The sequence below is a fragment of the Chinchilla lanigera genome, unplaced genomic scaffold (genome assembly GCF_000276665.1).
Source record: "Chinchilla lanigera isolate Chin_1 unplaced genomic scaffold, ChiLan1.0 scaffold00002, whole genome shotgun sequence".
Taxonomy (NCBI): domain Eukaryota; kingdom Metazoa; phylum Chordata; class Mammalia; order Rodentia; family Chinchillidae; genus Chinchilla; species Chinchilla lanigera.
In genome coordinates, this window is record NW_004955403.1 from 19,299,308 (window position 1) to 19,323,594 (window position 24,287).

Below are 24,287 nucleotides of genomic sequence, written 5' to 3' on the forward strand. Positions count from 1 at the left end.
AAAATTAATTTTAATTTAATATAAAAAGAGAGAGGCAAATGGCCTTCATCATATCTCTGGAGAAAGGAAGACCTTTCCAAGCTTAGAACCAAATAATCCCAAGAAAATTTATGAAAATAAGAAACCCTACCACTAAAGAAGAAAACCTCATGTTAGACTAGTAACATTTACTTACAAAATGTATGGCCCAAAACATCTAATGATTCTATTAGTAAAAGGGCCCAAATCAAAGCACCAAGAAACAAGATTCTGTCATCCTCACAAAACAATCATATCCAACTAATTCACTAAAAATTACATCTACAAAATACAGAAGTGTTCAGTCTCAGTGAGTTTTAAGAAACATGATGAAAATAAAATGCTATTTTCGCCCAGCTAAATTTAAGGCATAACAGCAAAACAAGAAAAAAACCCAGATGTACTAACAAGTCTACAACAAAGGAAAATGACATATTTGTATTTCTGGTGGTGGTACAAGTTAGTATAACCTTTTAGGAAACCAATTCAGCGATCAAAGGTTAAAAAACAAAATCCATACTCTTAGAAAATGTTGTAAGCATAAGGCCATGTAATGCAGTATTATTTTTAGAAACTCTAAAACGAGAAAGAAGAAATTTCTAAAATGGAATGCATGACTCACTTGATAAAATATTATTCCAATATAAAAAACAGTGATTATAAAATGTATGCAGCAACATGGAAAAACATTCTTATAATGGGAAGAAGGCAGTAATAAAATTAATACCGTACACTAAGCATTTAAAATTTCAGCATTTTATAAAAATCCTTACCTTTGTAATATAGAACTTTTTCAGTCCATCTAAAAATGATGTAAAAATAGAGGAAACTGGAGGTTTAAGAGCATGACCTACAAGAGAAAAAGTTTATATGTTAAATTAACAGCAGAAGTTTATGTCAACTTAGTATCCCAAAAGTTAAAGGTTTTCTGACTAATATGTATATATACCTTTGTCTTCTTTCAAAAGTCACAAACAAGTTTTTATTTACATAACACCATTCTCAGTTCATTAAGTCAAATTACCATATGTAATTAATACTATACATGGTTTATGTTTATTTTTCAATGATACGATTTATATTAGTAAAACTACTTCATTAATTTTTATTTCATTAAGAACATCCAATGGTGGCTGGTTTTATTTTTTTAATTATATAGAAGTCATTCAGAACTATAACCAAATATGGAGTTGATGCAAAGTTTAAGGTTGTTTCTTAATTAATTCTTAACTCATCCAGAATTCTTGGCATAAAACTAGCAATTGCTTCCTTAATCACACAGAGAGTTAAAATTGCCAAAAGAACATAAATGGTGTCTCAGAGTCTGTTAAATTAACATCTTTGCCTGCGGATTAAGTTTAATTGAGTGAAAAGCTTTTACTGTTTTCTCATTGTTTTCAGACAGCAGCAACTTCTCAATTCCCATGACTGTGACATTTAAGTCACGCATCTGGCTGCAGTACTATGAGGCCGATTCAGAAAAATGTGGCGTATCATTTATACAGAATTTTTATAAAGAAATTTTAAAGTCTTTACTAAATCTAAAATTATCTCCAAATAAAAAGTTTATTTTTAAAAAAAGTCTTTAAGGTCTTCGGATTTTGCTTATTTTAAAATATAGGACTTTCCTTTAAAATAAATGCAAACAGCAAACAAGCTGTTTTGTACAACAATACCTATTCCTGGTAGCAATACAACAATAGGTATTGTACAACAATACCTATTCCTTTTTTTTCTCATCTCTTTTTAAAATTGAGGACCCAAATCTATAATACTTACTTACCACAGTTTTGCTGATTATAATAGGAAGTGGTGTTACATAAAAAACCAAGTGATGTAAGTCTTTTTTTTTTTTTTTTTGTTTTTCTCCGGTACCGGGAACCGAACTCACGACCTTGTGCTTTCCAGGCAGGCGCTTTGCCGCTGAGCTAAATCCCCAGCCCCTGTGATGTAAGTCTTAACTAAAAGCTAAGAGTTAGATTATTATGCTATCACTGAGCTACAAAGACAAAGCAATAATCAAACAAAACAAAGTACAGATAGAGATCAATCTAACAATCTTCTTGATCCTAGATCAAAAATAAAAGACTCACTCTGTTTTTTATTCTAACCTACCAGAGATTCTCCTCAGCATAACCAATGCTTTACAAAAACATACCATTTCTAGCACGTATAAAGTTAGCAATAATACATCAACTAATCACTCACTTCCTGTACCAAATGGAATTTATCTACATAAACAATTAGAACTAAATAATACAAACATGTGAAGTATGTGTTGTGTTCTTGCACAAAATGGAAATTATATTACATACAAAAGTCTTCTAATCCACATACCTTTGTATAACGCATAAAGAATCCAAATGTTACTACTATAACATGAAATGATCCTTAAGGGTAAATGTTCACCTTAACCCACTGACATTTATGTGCATGATTTCCATTTTACTAGTGAGAACTATTTGCATATATGGCCAGTAATGAAGCAACATGAGCTTTAAAGAATAAATTATTATGAAAGTGACACTGGTTTTTAAGTAAGTCAAGCAAAGAAGGGGTCTGAGACAACAGCACAAGCCTTGGGCTTTGGAGTCAGACAGACTGAATTCAATCTCAGTTGTACCAGAGGAAGTGGTGATATTAAAAATATTAACAACTAAGAATATAGCTGATACTTTACAAATGGTGATGAATCAGCAAGAAGGCTACCTACAGAGTCCTGATACCCCTTGCAAGTTAACCACTATTCCTTTGGTTGCTTGATCATAAAGTCATGATGGTAATTTGTTAATGGAAGGGTTCAAAGGACACTCAGGAATGAAATAGGTTATGGTCAACCAAGAAGCATGATCAGCTCTGTATGACAATGGTAGCTCAGTAAAGAGCAGAGAGAAGACAGTCAAGATTAGGGCCTACTAGGAGCTGGAAGGGCATATGGAAGTATGCTTGTAGGCATAGTAGCGAGAATCACAAGGATGAAAGCCAATTGTAACTAGATCCCAATCAGAAACACAGTAAATAAAACCTGGTCAAATGAAAGCTAGTTTTACAAAGGCTGCCATGTGTAATATTACTTACTCATTTTCTCAAGACCTACACGTCTAAATGCAGATCCAAACAGAAGGCATGATTTGCATTCAAGTATCTCATTATTTACAGGGCACATTTACTTTTAAAATTTTATTTATCAAAACTACAGTGTTTTGAAAGTAATTTTAAAAACTAACTGTAATTCAGAGTAATTTAATTTAAAAACTATCTCTGGGTATGTTATGAACCTGACTACCTTAGTTTATATATTCTTCCCTACATTAAAATCTGAACTACTCTTAGATATGACAATCAAAATCTTCCTGTCTTAGCCTTTAGTATTTATTACTGAGCAATCATTCTCATAACTTCAGGAACTGTTTTGAAGGTATTTAAATTCTATAAACTTAAATCCCAAAGTATATTTCTGCATATGAAAAGTATATTAGAGCAATAAAAATACAACTGACCATATAATTAACAAATGATGTCAAAAGTTTAATACTTTAGGGGCTGGGGATTTAGCTCAAGCGGCACAGTGCCTGCCTGGCAAGCGCAAGGTCGTGAGTTCGATTCCCAGTACCGGAAAAAGAAATAAATAAAACAAAACAAAAAAAAGTTTAATACTTTAGCCAAAATAGAAAAAGAAAAATGTATTGAGACATAACTGCCTATTAAATTCTCTACCCAAGTATCCCCCGTAGTATTAGATGTAGTATAGTATTAGATATAATCCACTGTAGTATCTTTTCCCTCAAACACCATTTCTACTTCTGTACTATTATTTAATCCACCAAACCAACCAAATCAAAATTTGGGAATTGTCTTCAACTCTTCCCTTTATTTAACCTTGCATATCTAGTTGGTTAACTGACTTTTTAAAAATCTATGGTCTCTACTTTCATTTCTAATTCTTCACTCAAAGTAAATTTATACCCCAAATTTGCCTCTTCACCTATGTCACCTCCTAACATCTCTTCCAGGTCTACATCTTTCTAATCCATCCTGAGCAATACCGCAAGAATGAGCTTTCTAAACTGTAGAGCTGACTGATCTCATTCCCTCCAAAAGAAGCCCCACTGCTGACAAGATAAAATCCAGTCCTGTATCACAAAGCCCTGAATGGCCCATTCAGCTTCCTCTCATGTAACACCCCTTCCCTGCTCTCTATTTGAGGCACACGTCCTACTCGAGCACCCTACAACACCCTATGGAGCCTTCACTACTCAGTTTTGCTAACAAGTAAATGCATTTGGTAGCAAAGAAAAGACAATCTCCGGCACACCTCCAGCTCATCTTCGAAGTTTGAGTTCAAGCATAAACGTCCTTCAGAAGCCTTTTTTGGACTCTCCACCCTCTAGCTCGAGCAAAATCAAAAACAGAATGAAGCCCCCTTCACTAAGGGTACCCAGTGCAGCTGCATTCATTGCCTGTGTAACTGTCTCTTTTCGGTGGATGGGATCATCCCAAAGGGTGAGAACTTTCATGCTCAGCTTTCTAGCTTTGCAAGGGTGGGACTAACTGAGAAGATTCTGAAATCACCAGTCCACACTTACCGAACTGAAACTGCTTGTTGTCCATGAGTCTGATAGATGCAGGAGCACATCTCTGTTTGAAAAAGGAAAAGATTATGTACTCATTAAATGCAGTAAGAACCTAGATATGTAGAACACAAATGTCATCTTTTGTATTTAAAAGATCAAAAAGTTAGTTCCTAAATATACACAGAAGAAAAGAATCTTAACCTATATAATTTCATGGCAACAAATAAAACATCAGTGGCTTCTATAAAATGTATGGAGAGGACAAGCCTCTACACATAATAGAGCCTCAAGAATTACACCATTTATGAACTATACTGTATTAAGTTCTTATATTTAAAATAAGAAAATCTTGGTGAAAATTTCCATGTGCCAAAAGCACTTTAAAAATTATCCGAAATGTCTTTACAAACAACTCTAGCGATATTTCCCTCTTTTACTCTTTCTCATAATCCATTTTAAATAGAAAAAGCATCCAGTGTCCAGATTTTTAAGTTCTTTCTAAGTACTTGTATGAAAACAGCAATGAAACTGTGAAAAATAAAAATATCTAAAGAATCAAAACCTGTGCCACTGTTGTGTTTATTTAGGCACTTGATGAAAGAAAACAGGAAAGCACGTACAGACTAAGCCTTACTGATCCAAAAATTTGAAGTCTAAAATGTTCCAATATCCCAAACATTTTAAGCTCTGACTTGTTATATAAAATGATTCGGCTTCTGGAGCATTTGGATTTCCAGATATGCTCAACTGCTAAATAAACATTTCAAAGTCTGAAAAACTCCAAAATCTGAAACACTTCTCATCCCACGCATTTTGGATAAGGGATATTCCACCTGCACTCCTACTAACTTTGTGATGATAAAATACTACAATACAAACTCTAGGAAGGTTCAAGTTAGCTACAATTTCTCCACAGAATTAAAGTAAGTGAGCTGAACCTCAAACAGAATTTTAATTTTCTATGCAAATTTAAACATGGTTGAAATTTTACAAGGCTGCTTTTAGATCACCAAACTTTGACAAACTCTATAAACTTTTAAAACGTTTGTCTTGTCATATTTATCAATAAATTTGTATCAAAACGAATTTGAGACTCACTCAAAACAATGTACATCTTAAATGCATCAGAATATTTTTACTATCATTTGATTTTAATTGAACAAATTTAATTCTTATAAACAACACAATACAAATGTTATTTCACCCAATGAAAAGACTAAATATGATTCTAACTTTGGAATCATCATATGGTTCCAAATCATATGATTTCTAATCCTTTCTAAAGATAGGTTAATTCATTTTTAAAAACTCACTGCCAAGACAAGAAACTGTAAGGTAATCATATATATATACATCATAATTTTACATTTTAAAGAATCCTATAGTTTCCAAGCTCCTACCCTATGTCTTTATTTCATATGAGGAAACAGCCCCATCAGGTTAGCAGAATTGATATTACCCCTTTTACACATGAAAATACAAAAGTCAGTGAGGTTAAAATACTTGCCCAAGGTATGCTCACTACTAAATAGTAAAGACAAATGTAACTCCAAGGTCTCTTAACTACTAAGATAAGCACTTTTTCCACTGTCCCACACGACCTCCAAAAAAATCATTTAAGATACATTGTACATTGCTTGAAATTCACATGGGAAACAACAAGTACATGAAAACCACCTTATTTTGTAGTCTTATTAAAAGTACAACAGTTACAAAAATAAAGAGTTTACAACCTAAGTAATATCAAATATTGACATAAAGGTATCTGTAGTTTGGTTAATCCTTCTAAAAATGTTCCACTTCCAAAATACTAAAAGAAAACTTTTTTCCTATAAATCTGGAATTTTTTAATAAAATAAGCACATCAACTTCTAAGAAAATACATGAAGCCTAATTATACCAGGTTTCCTTTTTGCATAAAATAAATAACATATCCATATAACATACATATTTATACACTTTGGATTAAGTACACCCATAAAATATGAAAGAATGCACAGACATTCTTTCACTCTTAGAAAAACAATTTTTCAAAATCCTACCAACAGCTTATAAATTCCACCTACTGCCAACCAGAGTCTACTTCATCTGTATCAATGGCAGGTGTGACTCATGAAAACAGTCAGCATAAACACTTGTATCAGAATATGAGAGGAAAGCATACTATATTGAGTATAATAAGTTTCTATTGGCACTGAATCTCTAAAACAGTTACAATATGATATGCAAGTCTTAATTAAAGCTTGGTTTGTAAATATCATCCATAAAATGTATTCTGAGGACAACTGGGATAATTTGATGACAGAATGAGTACTGGCTAGCACTAAGAAGTTACTGCAGAGTTTCTTAGATATGATGATGTTATTGCAGCTATAAAGAAGAACACTTCTAATTTTTAGGAGATGGATGCTAAAATATTTAGAAGTTAAATGTCATGGTGTTTTCAACTTGAATTCCAATGGCTTAAAAAATATGTATACATACATAGAGAACAGAACAAAATATTGTTGAATATATAGGATGATATAAAAGTGATTGCTATACTATTCTTTCAAAAGTCCTACATGCTTAAAATTTCTAAATTAAAAAATGAGAAAAAGTTTCATGGAACTTGCTAAACCACACAGCCACCAATATTCAGTTAACTTGATAGCTGACTCTCACAAACTAGTAATATATACTTGCCTACCCAATATACTGATACTGAGATGCAGATGATGGTAAGAGACTAATATCAATAAGCTAAAGAAAGTTTTTGTTTTGTTTTTGTTTTAAATTGGTTAAACTAAGTTGATTTCAACATTAAACTTGTTTTAACATTGATTTTTTTTGAAATTACCAAGTTCAAGCCAAAAGCTTCAAAGATTCATATTTTAATAGTGCCACGTTTTCCAGAGGTTAATAAATGGAATTTTTTCAATTAGTGGCATAAGAAAATTCTTTTAAGTAAAGCAATAAAATTGAAAAATAACATCTAAATTAGTTTGTGATCCTCTGGCCATTGACAACTTTTAAGTCATTGTACATCATCCTCAATACACAAAAAGTTTGTCTGGAGCTTGAAATAACTATCACTGCAACTAATTAAACAGAAGTTCCTATAATCAAAAGATTAAAATAATGTTACTACTCTTAAACAGTCAATCTAAGTTACTATATCTAGAGTTAAGATTAGGTGGTTTACATGGCCTTAAAACTAATTGGATAGGTTGAAAAAACTCAAAAGACTACTTTTTAAGCTTAGAAAGAGCACAAATTCTAATAATTGGAGCTCTAAATACACTCTCATGTTATTCCAGTACACTAGACCAAGACTACTCTATTCCACAGACAAGAAAGGGGAAAAAGGTCCTTGAGCTAAAGTGACCCCTGCTGGTAGGTGACCATAAGTAACAGGAGAGTCTTACCAATTTTAACAGTAGATTAATGACAAATTGAAAAAATTTGATAGAAATTGCTTACTCAAACTTTAGAATCTCTCATGTCATCTGACTTGCACATAAGTTGACTTTATAGTTAGTAAATACTCTGAGAAGTTTTAAAAACTTATGGACTAATTAAGAAATACCAATAGCTTTATCTTAATTGTTACACTTTGACTTCAAACTATGGGTATAAGACTAAGTTAAATTGCTGGCACTTTAACCTCCTTAAGGATACTACAATTAGGAATTTACTTAAATAATAATCTGAAAAATAAAATATCACTCTGATTAGTTTTATTTTACTCAGTGGTAATAGTATTCTCTGCACTAACTTAAAAAGCAACAGATTCCTCACTCTATTTTATTAAAGAAAATAGTTCCTGTAAGAAACACATCATCTTGCATTCTTACATCTAGTAATCTGAGCAACTTTGTTGAAGATAACAATATGTAATATAACAGCCATTGTTAATTCCTATAATCTTGTTCTGAAATCCTGTATCATTTTTATTGTTTTTGTGTTTTTTCATTTTTGTCTTTGTTATTATTTTGTTATTGATTTTTCCTCTCTAAAATAAATAAATAAAAAAGAAGCACATCAAAAGATTTTTGTGAAATTTGTTTTACTAGAACACATCTTGGTTCTTACTTGCCAGACAAAAATCACAACTTGGCACTTCAGATAAGACACATTATTTGTGAAGATATCTCTCAAATGGCTAGTTATTGGCAAAAGGAATTCAATATTAACATACATTTCAAATACCTGCAAGATTTCTACTATACGCAGTTCTTAAGGATTAAATTATAAAAGTATAAATGATGAATGGTTCTATATCTCTGGCATCATGGCTAAGGAGTCATCTTTGAATTGAAAAGGTTTGTTTCATCAAGGAGTAAATCAAACGTTCTGTGTAGAATCTAGAAATAGCCCAGATTCCTGAGCCAACGGCTGTATCATAGTCTACTTATTTCATATCATATCAGAACCAAATGCTTCAAACCTAAGCCACATGTGCAATGCTATACAGAACTTTAAGAGAATTCATCACAGTAGGTGTTAACCTTACTGGTCATTAGAAGGCAGGAACCACGTCTATTTAACATGCATACTATCCACTGCACTGTCTGGCTTATAAAACTAAGACCACAGCAACTCATGCAAGAGGTGATGATAAAATTAATTAATTTTAAAAGTTCCAAAAAGAGAAATCTTTTGAAGGCAGATTTCTGGAAATTAAAACTTAGAATGTAGACAGATTCTTCCTCTAACATTAATCAGAGTTGATACAACAGATAAAAACATATATTTAAAATTACTGGCTTATAGCCAAGAGGTCTATATTGTAAACAATAACTTTATCTTTAAAAGACAATTATCTTGTGGGCTTCAAAGAATGCAATAATATATAATATGTGCAGTTATTTCATATTTAGGAAAGAGTCAAAATTTAGGCCAGTCTCCTCATTACAATTTGCAGCTTAAGAAAGTTAAAATAATTTGTTCTGAGAAGCTTCAGGTACCCAGCATATCTTGTAATTATCCTCATTTTGCTGGATCACATAGTAAAGAATCTAACTAACCAAGCATTTGACTAGCGTTATTCTCTGTGCTTTAGAAAGAGCAAAGTATCATACACACATACATATGTCCATACATACAAACACACATACATACACACAAACAATTTAAAATGACAACTCCTTTTCCTATATGTAACAAATATTCCCAAGAATTATTGCTGAATATAAGTTTTAATTATTTTATAAGGTATGTGTTAAACAATACTTCTTTCAATTTACTTGAATCTCTGTGGATAAACTTTTTCAGAACAATTCAAACTATCCGACATTATACTCTTAAAGTTACTAGAAAAAAAATACTTCACAGTCTAAAACTGATTACAATGAATGTTATGAAAGGTAGAAAAGGCCATCCTTGTCAAAAGGTAATGAGAGAAAAATCAGCCTTTTAACCTACAATTCTAAAAACTTAGTTCTGATACTGAGAAAGACAGTTTGCAAGACAATGAGTACTGTCCATCCCAAATATAGGCAGTTTTGCCCTTTTGGAACAAATGCTCATCTCTCTGTATCACAAGGGAATAACTCTTAAATTTTTATTGAAAACAAAACACAAAACCCCATAACTTTGAAAACTGCTTTTCAGTTTATTTCAATATTCACTTTTCCCTTCAAACCTTGTAAAGACATCACTGTCATTTCCAGACAAACTACAAAAGGGAATAAATTACTGTATCTCATACTGATATTCTGATTTTAGAAACATCCTGTTTCCCCAACTTGGGGAGCTACAACAGAAAATCTGTTCTGAAAAATCTTAAAAATCACTTACCTATCTACTGAGTACAACTGGAGGTAATACCGGCTTGCCACTTATGAGAAAGAATCACATTAATCGTCCACTAGATCTTCCTTTCTAGCTCCTCACAAAGCAATGAAGTACTGAAAGAGGACAATTCCTCACATGGACAAAGATCAGATGAGAGATCTTAGTAGAATCCTTCTGCTGCCAGTGTTAGGTTGCTTAATGTATTTCCTTCAGTAAGAAGAGTAATGAAAACATACAGGGAGCCCACTGTGCTATTTGTGAACAATCACATACGCTCCTTTCCAAAACATACTCATCCAAAATTATTTCTCATTTCAAAAGCAAGTTGAGTCTGAAAATATTGGAAAAATGGAAGTGCTATGAAATGACAGTGAAGAATTAGAAGCAGCCAACTCATTATTCAATCAAGAATTTGGCACAAGCATAAACCATGGACTGTCTATTTTAATGGATCTTAATTCTCCTGCTATCAGCTCAAATTCCAAATCCCAAATTGAACAATGATTGGTGCCAAAATCTGATCATTTTTTTTTTCATGAGAAAAAAGGCTGAGAATCCTGTTACAAAGAAGAGCAGTAAACAGTGTCCCACTTTTGACATGTAAGATTTGTACATTCTGTGAACTGACAGGCAAATGTCCCTAAAGCAGTATAAAATCTTACATCCATTTAAAATTAGTGCCCTTCTATATGCACATAAATACACAGGTTCCAAAATAACGTAACATCCTCAAATCACAGTAACTGTTCTGAGCAACTGTTTCATGAATAGGAGCGATATTTGAAAGTAAGGTATTATCTGTCTGGATTTTTATTCAAGAAAAAGCAAGCTTTCTCATCTACAGTATTTGCCTAGAAGCTGTCCACTTCAAGTGTTAAAAAAAATCTGTGTTTAACTGTAGTATACGAAGGTGGCACTTCCTAGCAACTGTGACTTTTATCTATTCCAAAATATAGATCCAGTATAAGGTTTGTTTTTGTTTGGAGAGAGAGAGAGAGAGGGAGAGAGATAGAGAGAGAGAGAGACAGAGAGACAGAGAGAGAGAGAGTGTCTGTCTGTTCTGAAGGCTGAAACCAGGACCTCAAACATGCTAGATAAGCACTCCAGTTCCCATTTTTCAGGATATTAACTCAAAAGCAAAACCATAAAGCTCTATAAATGCATTTGTTACTTCCAAATACTTAGGTTGGCTTAAATTTGATGTTACTATACTTTCCTTGGTCTTTAAGTGATGGAAGATTTCACAAACAAGTATCAGTACACTTGAACTTCACTGCTCAGAGCTCAGACAATATTTTAGCATAATAAGTATTATTTACTCCTAGAACTTACCTCCACATCTTCTTTATTTAATAATTCTACTAAATATTATTGCCCTCCATCATTCTAGCAAACATGAGGTAGTACTCACTATGCCAACTCCCAAGTTTATCACCTAAAGTTCTAGTGAGTTAGGAGATCTTACATAAGGATTTCAACTGCTAACATTTAACTGTGAACTAATAAAACCAAAGTACCTACTCCAAAACAGTTCATATCAGGACCATACGTCCTTTTGAATCTTTGCCCTACCCCAGGAGACTGGCAAGGGGCCTCTGCCAAGTCCAGCAATCTAGCTGATAAAATTTAATTGTTAAATTAGATAATCATATACCTAGACTTCTTGAAAAGGGGAAACTGTAAAGTAGAACAAGCATCTCAGAAAGCAAAACTAAAGCTGGGCATGGTAGCACATGCCTGTAACCCAGCACTCAGGAGGCTGAGGCAGGAGGATTGCCAAGAGTTCAAGGCCTACCTGAACTACATACCAACATGCATAATTAAGTTCAAGGCCTGCCTGAACTACACGGCAAGATGCTGTCTCAAACAACAACAACCACCACCACCAAACACATACACAAACACAAAACTGAGTGTACACAACAAGGAACACTACAACGAGTATACATACAGGAAAATCTGATTTGTGTTTTGATTTTAAACTGCTTTAAACATTAAAAATGGCTGTCTTGGAATGGTGAGAAATAAGACTCTGCCACAATAATCTGGGCTCCCTGCTGAACAGTTTTCCTTTGCTTCACCAGTGTTTCCCTCAACCCTGCTCTAGATACCAAGCAGAAAGTGATTTAGAGGGATCACATCAAAAACCTCTTTTGACAAAGACTCTAGTTGAGCATGGTGGGTAAGAAGGGTTAAAGAGACCTAGGAGTTTTAAATGAGCAGGAAGAAAGAGCTGAGTATATTCGCTTAGCTTCCTGAGAGAAACACTGCAATAAGAATTATGCATCAAATACGCAGCTCAAACAATAAACAAATGCCTAAAGAAACACAGGAATTCCACACTCATGAACAAAACTGAATACAGAAATAAGATTACATGGCACTATTTAATTTCTTTAAAAAATCAGTAATATAACTTCGTTTAATAAGGAAAGAAGAAAAAATTGGAATTCTTTCTAGCCCATAGCTAAATATACTGTTATACATGCTATACTGCATTATATTATTTAATAGCCTAAAACAAGGGAGAGTCTAGCAATACATTCTATGTATTAATGAAGTTTGATTACTTATATTTAATTGCTGAGCTCTGGGGTAAATGATAATCAGCCAATTACTTCTAATTTCAGTAAGTGTCAATTTAATACAAATATCACTTCTATTAATCACAAAATATTCAAAAATACTTTAAGAAACATAACACTCAGTGAAAGACAGAACCATTCAAATGCCCATCAATTCAAGCACATACTTTACCTTGGCTTAAAATCACAGAGCCCTCTTTAAACCAGGAAATAGGGGTGACAACAATGTAACTACTGAAACAAATTGTAACTGCACTTAAAGGGATGATTTTACAACACTGTCTTTGCATACAGACCTGGGTAAAAACCACAAAAATACAACACAACTAAATATGAAGATTACTTATAACATCACAATTATGCAGTAGAATTTTTAAAATATAAATATGTATATCTTCGTTTTTTCCTTTTTTTTTTTTACCTGTTTTGCAATTTCTCTTAAACAGGCTACTCCTTGTTCAAAATTAGGGAAAGCTACCGAGCCATACTTTTGGTATTCAGGGGTTGGTCTGATTTTTATTGTAGCTTCTGTTATTACACCAAGAGTTCCTGAAAAAGAAGGGGGAATAATCCAATATATCACATGACAAGTTTCTATATCATATTTAAATCTATTTAATCTATTTATTTTATTAATTCTAGAATTCATATTTAAATCTATTTAATCTATTCTATTTAGGGAATAACAGCTATTCACTTTTTTTAGATAAACAATTCAACAAATTTTATAATTTCCAAAAAAGTTTTTAGAATATGCTTTTCTTAGTTATGTATAAATATTTAAAACATTTTAAAGTAACCTTTTTCCAAGAAGGTTACTTTTAAATGGTTTTTAAAGTATTACAACTTACTAAAAGACAAAAAAAATTGGGAAAACGACAGATTTTTTTACACCTTATCTGTATTAAGACATGTTTTTCCTTGATACATATGCCTAATTTTATTAGAAAACAATTTACTGGGGAAAAAAGAACCTAACCTTTTAGAAAACTTAAGATGATAAAAGAACCCTGAGCAACTACTTTAACAATAACAACATGTAATATATTATTGTTATTCTCCTATTATTTTGTTATGGAATTTTGCTTTACTTTTTCCATAAAATAAAAAAAAATGATGAAAGAAATTTGAGGAAATATTTCTATCCCTTTTTTCCTGAGAATACAAAGAAAAGACAAAAGCGTTACTGAGATGTCCTTGCAAAAAACATATTCAGAGACAAGTTATCGTAAGTATCTACCACAGCAGGACCACCAATTAAACAAACATTCTTTTATTACATCGAGAAGCAAGGGATTATCAGGAAGGATAAAAAATAAGGTACATATAAGCATGTGACCTAAATATGCCAAAATATTTGAAGAGATAGGATTAAAAAGTAATATATTCAACAAAGCTAAGCTTTGTTAATTAGTGGTTTCTGATGTAGAAATGGTAGAAATTAATATTATCAGCATTTTTAAAGAATCATTTAGAAAGTATTAAGAAATTGCAGAACTTATTTATAAGCCTAGAAATAAAAGTATCACAAAAGTCAAAGCTACTGAAAAATTTATGACCGACCTAGAGCAACTTATCAATATATGAGACAGTATTAAAAACTAGTATGAATCCACTAAAAGTTAGTTAGTTGCATTAGATCACAATGTATTCCTCACAGATATGACTTCTGACTTGGATTAAATAATATGATCCTGTTATAACTTGTATGATCACAAAAGCTCTGCAAGTTTGGCACAATTAATATTTTAATGGAAAACAGGTATGTCTTGTAAAATTTAAAATACAAAGTGATTAAACTTTCTCTTTTGTTTTAGTATCTTTGACACATAATTTAGACGATAAAATTCACCTAAAGTACAGAATTCAATGGTTCTCACTATATTCAAAGATATGCAAAACAATTTGTTTAGAACATTTTTATCTCCCCACAAAGAAAACTATACCCAGTAAACAATCACACTCTACTTCTACACCCGCAACCTAGCCATGGGCAACCATGAATCTATTTTCTGTCTACATGGATTTTCACACACTGAAAATTTCATATAAAAGCAATCTCAGAATAGGCCTTGTGACTGGCTTTCCACTTAACATGTTTTCGAAGTTTCCCTACATTGTAGCACAGATTAGTATTTCATTCTAAAAGGAATGATTGCCAAATATTATTCTCCTGTATGCTACAACTCATTCTGCTTTTCCATTAGTGGACAGACATTTGGGAGTCCACTTTGGCCTACTGTGAATAATGCTGCTATGAACATATGCACAAACTTTGATGTGAACGTGCCTGCCTTACTCTTGGATACACACCTCAAGACTTTCTTAATTTCAGAAAGCATCTTCAATTCTATTCCATACAACACCCAGGTGACATGGCCGAGAGGCAGAACCCACTTTCTGGTCTTAGCTCCAGCTGGTAGGACAAAGGTTCTACCTTCAATGGGGCATGCTGACAAGGATAAACAAGGATATATAGAGGTCCCATCTGTCCTTACCACTGCTTGCAATGAGCTGCTTTCTTGACAGAAAAAGCAAACCGGTATGACTTACTTTCCTTAATGTTGCCCTCAGCACTGCTAAAGCATAGGTGTCACTCAGAGAGAAACATGCCACTGTCACCACCCCATCTCCAGAGCCTTGGTTCAAGGAATTGTCTACGGAAGGAGATACAGGCCATAAGATAGCTCCTAACCGCATTCCAAAAGAAATTTTATTTGAAACAGAGAATGGAGGTGCTTTAGCCTAAGAATACTCTGAAACAGGGGCCAGGGATTTAGCTCAGCGGCAAAAGCGTTTGCCTGGCAAGCGCAAGGTCATGAGTTCGGTTCCCAGTTCCGGAGAAAAACCAAAACCAAAAAAAAAAAAAAAGAATACTCTGAAACAGTGAAGGTTGCTATTAAAAAAAAGGCAATCGGGAGATCACAAGTAAGTTCATTAGAGATAGAAAGTAAACTGTAGCTATCTAGTTAGCCTAGCAAAGGGACGCTGGAACGGGCACCCTCCCAACCCCCCACCTTCCTCCCTTCTTCCCTCCTACACACACCCAGGTACCTCACACTATCCCTTCTAAGGAGTCTGGATTTCTTTGTATTGATCTGGACAGCAATTTTGCCCCAGGGTATTACTGAATACACTAAGACAACCATCCTCTACCCTGTGGGATTAATAGCTACCTCGTGTGGTCAGGGAAAGAGTAAGAGAGCCTAGTCACACTGTCATTCAAAGGACTGTGGCTCTGCCTAGGGCTGCATTCCCAGAAGAACAACATCAAAGTACAAACACTGCAAAGGGAAAATGTACAAGGGAACAGACCTCACTAAAACAACACAGCTAGTCCCTAAATAAATAACCAAATAATAATAAGCTCTGTAGGGAGAGGGCAATACACTGAGTTGCTTCAATACGTTACTGAAAATACCCAGTTTCTAACAACAAAAATCTGACACGTATGATCTCTATGGTAGCGGGGAAAGCAAACAGAAACTGCCCGTGAAGTGACCAGATGTCAGATTTTAAAAAGACTTCAAAGTAGTCGCTCTAAATGTGCTCAAAAATCTGCCATAAACCATGATTTTAAAAGTAAAGAAAGGCATATTGGTAATGTCATGTCAATAAAGTTGATCTATAAAAAGAGTGACACTTAAAAATTTACCCCAAGCATCATGTGTTTATGTGCTGACTATCCCGAGTGTCTCTTGGGCAAGTGTCATTTCAACCAGTTGATTCTTATATTGAATAAATTTGGTAAAATTCTCACTTTTATATTTTCTGTTATCTTATGAAAATTAATCAAAAATACAATTTTGGTCATCCTGTATTTAAATAATTGGATTCATAAGTGATGAGTGGAATCAAATAAAATTCTGGAGTTGAAAAGTACAGTAACTGAACAAAAATTCACTAGAGGAGTTCCTCAACAACACATATGACTGACAGAGGAAAGAAAAACTTAAAGATAGTACAGAAATTATGTAACATGAAGAATAAAAAGAAAAAGAAATAGTGCCTCAGTAGAAATTAAACAACCATTATATAAATTATATATATGTATATATATACATACATATATATACACACACACACACATACAAAAGGAGAGAAGAGAGAGAATGGAGTGGAAAAAGTATTCAAAGACTGTCTGAAAACTTCCTAACACTAAGTAGGGTCAATATAAACACATCCATGAAGAAATACATCATAATAAAAATGCTCAAAATCAAAGAAACTCTTGAAAGAACTAAGAGAACAAATCCTCACTGATTATAAAAAAAAAATCAAACTATATGTTGTTACATTAAACACACTCTAAATTCAGAGATGCAACTAAATTCAAATATGGAAAAAGATGTATCATGCAAACAGCAACCACAAGAACGGTGAAGTGGCTAAATACTAATACTGTAGCAGACACACAGACTTTAAACCAAAAGGTCATTGGCAACAGAGAATGACACTGTTCAGTGACAATCCATCAGGAAGAAATAACAGTTACACACAGACAGTACCCAGTATAAGACACAGAAATACATGATGGAAAAACTGACACAAGTGAAAAAATAGACAATTGGAGAGTTGATAGTTGACATTTCAATACCTCACTTTCAATAATGGACATAGCTACTAAGCATAAGACCAAGAAAGAAAAAAGACTGAATAGCAACACTATAACAACACTACCATAAGCCAAATAGGCCTAAAAGTCTAGAATATGCCATTGAACAACAGCAGAATATACATTCATTTCAGATTCACACAGAATGTACCCCAGGATAGGTCACATGGTAGATAGGCAATAAAATAAACTTGAACAAATTTACAAAGATTGAGATAATATAAAGTATGTTCTCCAATTACAGCGGAATGAAATAAGAAACCAATAAAAAAGAAATCTGAAAAACTCACAAATATGTGAAAATTAAATGCATCCCCAAATGACCACTGAATCAAAGAAGAAATCAAGAGGCAAATTAGAAAACAGTTTGAGAAGATACAGCACACCAAACTTATTAAATACAACTGACGCAATATATAAGAATAGTAAATTTATGACTATAGAAGTCTCTATATTTTAAAAAAATAAAGATTTTAAGTTAATAACATAACTTTTCATCTGAAAAATAAAGTGCAAACTAAACCTAAAGCAAGCAAAAGGAAGCAATAAGAATTAGAGGTGAAATTAATACAAGAACAGAAAACTAACGGAAGCAAAAGATGGTTCTCTGAAACCATCAGTAGAATTTAACAAACCAGGAGACAGACAAAATTAACAGAGGAAAAAGCAATATAGAGGACATTACTACTAATCTTGAAAAAGTAAAAAGGATTATAAAGGAATACTATAAACAACCATTTGGTAATAAATTATAGATAAAAGACAAATTCCTAGAAAGACTGCAGGAATGCCTCAAGAAAAATGTAATTCAAATCAGTAACTAGAAATCCAAACACAAGTCACAAAGAAAAGCCTAGACAGGTGATTTTCCTGCTGAATCCTACCAAGCAGTTAAGGAAATAATACCAATTCTTTACCCTTTCACAAAGAAGAAGGGGTGAGAACACTTCCCAACTCATTTTATGAAACCAGGACTATTCCAGTAACATCAATAAAGACATCAAACACAAAGAAAACAACATATCAGTATCTCTTATGAATATAGACACAAAATCCTATATAAATACTATTAAACCAGCAACATGTAAAAACATACACTATAACGAAGTAGGATTTATCCCAGAAATAAAACGGTGATTCAACATCTAAAACTGAATGACATCTAAACCTCAATTAATGTAATACAACATACCAGACAGGGGCTGGGGATTTAGCTCAGCCGCACAGCACCTGCCTGGCAAGCGCAAGGTCATGAGTTCAATTCCCCGTACTGGAAAAAAAACAACAACAAAAAAAACCCCAACATACCAGACAAATTTTTTAAATGACACAAACATCTCACTAGGGGAAAAATTCAACTTCCATTATGATAAAAAAATTAAAAATACTAATAAAGAGCAAAATAAATGATAGTAGGAAGTAAGGAGATCTTTTTCAAATGGGAAGGCAAATGAAATAGAGAAAGGGGGAGAAGAGAGAAAGGTGATGACAAAAAGAACTGAAGAAAATACTGGAAACAGAGAGGGGACCAAGAGTTAGAAGGACCAGAGAGGGTTGGGAGGGGTAGGAGAATTAAGATGTGTACACATGTACTAACAACATTAACAAGAAAAAACAAAACAAAACAAACAACAACAAAAAAAAACCAGGAATTGAAAGGCATTTCCTCAACCTGATAGAAAAATCCGTACTTAACATCTTACTTAATGGGGAAAGACTAGATGCTTTTCTCCTAAGGCTGGGAACAAGACAAGGATCTCTGCTGTTTCTACTTCTATTCAGCATTATACCGAAGGCTCTATCCTGCACAAGAAAATGAAAGGCACCACATCAGAAAGGAAAAAAGTAACAGATGACATGAGTGCGTACAGAAAATGAATCCAGTAACAAACAGAACTTAAAAAGGCACTCAAGAAGTTTGTAGGATATAAGATCAATGTACAAAAATCAACTGTATTTCTCTACAATAAAATTAAGAAAATAATTTCATTTAGTCACACAAAAATAAGAATAAATGCAACAAAGAAATACAAAATTATACTTTGAAGACTACAAAGTTTTGCTGAAAGAAGCTAGAGATCTACGAGTGCACACATACTTGGAAATACATCACATATTTACAAATTGGAAAGTTCAACAAACTTAGGACAGCAATACTCTCCCAAATGATCTACAGATTCAATGCAATCCCTATGAGAATCCAAGCTAGCTTTACTGCAGAAATTTAACAAGCTAATTCCATAATTCATATGCAATTGCAAAGGACCCAGAATGGCCAAAACAATATTTAAAAACAACAAAAAGGAAGAGTCATACTTCTTGACTTTACACCTTACTTAAAAAACAATGGCGGTCAAGGTGGCGCACACCTTTAATTCCAGCACTTGGAAGGCTGAAAGCTCAAGGCCATCCTGGACTACGTAGAGAGTTCAAGGCCAGCCTGAACTACATAGTGAGAACCTGTCTCAAAAAAACCTGGTAAAAAAGAAAAAACAAACAAACCAAACAAACAAACAAAAAAAACCCACAACAAAAACACAATAGTAATCAAATCAAAACAGACATACAGATCAATGGAGAACTACAACCCACAAATAAACCCATGTTTCTTTGGTTAGCTGATTTTTGACAAGGATCCCAACACCATTCAGTGAGGAGAGACTAGTCTTTTGAAAAATGATGCTAGAACAGATAGATATCTACGTATAAAAAAGAATGAAGATGGACCCTTAACTCACACCTTATACAAAAAATAACCCAAAATGGATCAGAGACCTAAAGCCATAGGGGTAAATCATCAGGGTCTTGGATTCGGTATTAGATTCTCAGTTATGATACCAAAAGCATGAGCAACTGAAAAAAAAAAAAAAAAGATACATCTGACTTTACCAAAATTTAAACTTCTGTGCTCAAATATCACCAGCAGAAAAACTGCAGTATGAGAGAAAATATTTGTAAATGATGTATCTGACAGGGACTTGTACCTAGAATAAAGGATCTCTTATAATTCTACAATAAAGGGAGTAACCCCTTAAAAATGAATATTCTACATGGATATATTCCAAGAATATACAAGTGGCAGAAAAAAACTAAAACAACAAAAAGATTTAAAATTTATCATTACTTATTAAAAAAGCCAAAAACAATGACATCCTACTTCATCCCATTCACACAGATATTATTTTTAAAAATAAATATTGACAAGGATGTGAAGAAATCTGGAACCCTCACACACTGCTTGTAGGAATGTTAAATGGTACATCAGTGCAGGAAAACAGGCTGGGTGTTCTTCAAACTCTGATGACCTATATGACCAGCAATTCCACTCTAGGAAGAAAAATTAAAGCATTATGTCCACACAACAATTTACACATGCTTACCATAGCATATCGGGTAACAGCCAAGCAGTAGAAATAACCAAAATGACCATCAACTGATAAACAGGTAAACAAAATGCAGTATAGCCATGTAATGAAATATGACTCAGTCACAAAGAGAATCAAGAGTTACTACTACAATGTTCCCAGTTTTCTTGTGAAATACTTCCTTACTTCTGAGAAACAAAGCTATCTGAAAATATTTTTTTGAATTATAGTGTTGTAATCTAAGTATAATCCAAAGAAAAAAGTGCAAAGTGCTTAACCAATAAAGGTTTGTTTAACTATATCAGGGTACATTCAATGGAGTATCACGTAGCTGTCAAAAAGGAATGAACTAGTTCTAAATGAAGTGAGTTCTCTGAAAACTAATCAAAAAAATAGTAAACCCTCACTTGTTTCAAAATACATACATACATGGTTATATACAGCAACAGTGCTGACTCCAGGTAGAAGAGATGTTGGTGTCACTGTGAAAGGAGGCAGACTCTTCCCTACATATCCTGGACTACCTTTTGAATTTTGTACATGTTTCTACATATCTGAATTTTGTAAATGTACATGTTATTATTCAAAAAGATTACTTTAAAATGTATGTGACTTCACATTAGCAACCTTCTTTAAGATTCTCACTCTACATCAGAATTCTAAGGCGCTGGTAAGAAGAAACCATGCCATCCTCAAATACATAGTGTAGGCACTCTACCTTAGTAACACCTACCATAACACTATAAGTGAAGTTTTAAAAAATTAAAGAGTGTAAAGTGAAACTGCATTACCACAAAGTTAATGAAATGACCACAGTGGGTCTCTGTGATTAGCCATCTAGAAGTTCTGCACAGTCTCACTGGAAGATGAAGATCCATTCAGGTCCCACACACAATTTGACGGGGGCAGCTTCCATTCAGATTTATGTTCAAACTAAGGCAATCCCAAATGGATATATCCAAATGCATTCCATCAAAAGACCAATTTCTGTGGGATCTTAATGAATTTGTTGATTCTTGTTTTCTGAAAATACTGTATCAGTAGAGTGATATAAGACCAGATTATTACAGGCATGTTATACCAATATTCTATAGCCAATTTATATAAATGTTTAAGGTAACTCCATGGCAACATGACATTATAGAAGTTCATATATAACACATTTTCCTTTCAACTTTTAAAAAACATGTTGCAGTAAATTTCAGAACTTTCTGTTTTATAATTTTCAAATACAGTTTCTGTTCTTGAGGAAAACTGAGGCTTTTTTGTTTTATATTTTTTGGGTTGGTTTTTTTCCTTTTTGTCTTTTTGAGACAGGGTCTCACTACGCAGTTCAGGCTGGTCTTGAGCTCACTTTGTAGCCCAGGCTGGCCTCAAACTCCTGAGGATCCTCCTGCCTCAGCCTACAAGTGCTGGGATTACAGGCGTGCGCCACTACATCCGGTCTGAGGAAAACTTAAGGCTTCAATTACTATCTGATATAAAATGTAAGTATTTGCTTTGAGCAAATAAAAGCTTTCATAATTTGATAAAACATACTCTCAGATGACTTCAAGATTAAGAAGAATGGCAGTCATTTGATTCTGAATTTTCTCTTTCCTCTACTTCCCCACCCCACAAAAAACCTATAAAAAAATCAAAAAAGAAAGCAAAGCCATATAGGACTTATTACTTCAGTATAACTGGAAGACCAAAAAGAAGTGCAACCTTCAAATTACCTTTAACTTCTAACAGACCTCCTGCAGCCTTGCACTGCCACAGGCTTCAAGGATGGAAAGTGAAGAAGAGGCTTAAAAGGCTGCACAAAAAAAATAATTTAGAGTAACTGACGACTTGCAGGAAACAGACAAATTTTGGCCAGAAAGCAAACATGCACCAGTAATACCGATATGCTGTATGGGACTTGGGCAGTCCCCAGCCACAGGTGTAAGGAGGAGTTCTGGAGACAAGTGAGTAAAGGGAAAGAATGAAATAAGAAAGGAAATGTACTAAAAGGAAGACCCATCATCCCTTCTCCAACCAAAACACCTCCTTTCATAAAACAGCACAGAAGAAAACAGAGTGTAGAAATAAATACTCTCAAACTAGAAACCCTTTCCAAGAAACAAGAACAGGAAAAAAGCAGATAAAAATCATTTTTGAAAAAAACAAAAACCTAGTGCAAGAAGGTCCTAAAATACCAATAAAGCATTTCTGCTGATGAAGCCTCCATCCCTAACCAACCACAATCTTGAGGAAAACTGCAACATAACATTCATACTGAATTAAATATTACCAAACAAGCAACTGGGGCTATAAAAATGCACTTTGAATGAAACAAAAGTTAAAAGCATAGACCAGAAGACCAAGAAAAAAAAGAAGAGAAAGAAAAAGAGGAGGAAAGGAAAGGGAAGGGGGAAAGAAGGGAGGGGAAGAAAAGAAGTAGGAATAGGAGGGAAGAGAGGAGAAAATCTGAAATAAAAAATAATTTGGCCAGGCATGGTGGCACATGTCTGTAACCCCAGCACTTGGGAGGCTGAGGCAGGAGGATTGCTGCAAGCTCCAGGCCAACCTGGGCTACAAAGTGAGTTCTAGGCCAGCCTGAACTGCATAGTGAAACCCTGTCTCAAAAAGACAAAAAGAAAAAGACCAAACTCAGGAAAAAGAAACAGAGTAACAACAGTTCTTTAAAAGTATATAAAAAAAATGAAGATTAAATTATAAGGTATCCAAAGACAGAGAACAGATTCAAATGAAAACTTATTAAAGGGCACTGGGGCAAAAAAAGCAAGAAAATGTAAATAAGTCAGAGGAAAAAAGTGGGTGAAATGAAAAACAAGCAAAGAAAGTGAAATATATGTATAATGGGTCTCTAAAGAAAAATCAACATAAAATGAATAACTATTATTTTTAAAACAGAAATTTAAAAAAAATTTAATCTTATAATGCAAAACCATTTTTTAGAAATAAAACAATTTGAATGTACACATAGAAACAATCCTATAGATAGATACCAGAGCAAAATGACCCAGGACAATCAACCCCAAGTTCTAAAAGCCTAGTCCTTAACGATAAAAGAAAAAAATCAGCAGAGCCTCCAGGTCAAAAAAGAAAACCACCTACAAAGTCAAGAGAATAAGACTGGCATCCTTTGTTTAAAAAAGTGCAGCAGTATTTTCAATAAACTTAAAAGATAACTCAAAGACACATACACACAAGCGTTCCTTAAAGTACCAAACCCACAGAAAAACAATTTAGGACATTCCAGAAACCAGAGGACAGTCGAATGTGCCTTTCCTGAGGAAGCTACCAAAGGATAATCTTTAATCAGAATATGGCTTGTGAAATATTAGAGAAGGACTAATATTGAGTA

The 24,287-nt window shown here is 33.5% G+C and overlaps 1 protein-coding gene across 1 annotated transcript in view; it reads right to left on the reverse strand.

The window, feature by feature from the left end:
* The window catches only part of Agps (alkylglycerone phosphate synthase), a 128,100-nt gene that overhangs the window by 45,524 nt on the left and 58,289 nt on the right, over positions 1-24,287 (reverse strand). Inside the window, exons 11-13 of the mRNA XM_005373401.2 lie at positions 13,377-13,504; positions 4,605-4,656; positions 792-868 (exon numbers count right to left, since the gene is read on the reverse strand). Coding sequence (XP_005373458.1) covers positions 792-868; positions 4,605-4,656; positions 13,377-13,504 — 257 coding nt within the window. The remainder of the gene's footprint in view (positions 1-791; positions 869-4,604; positions 4,657-13,376; positions 13,505-24,287) is intronic.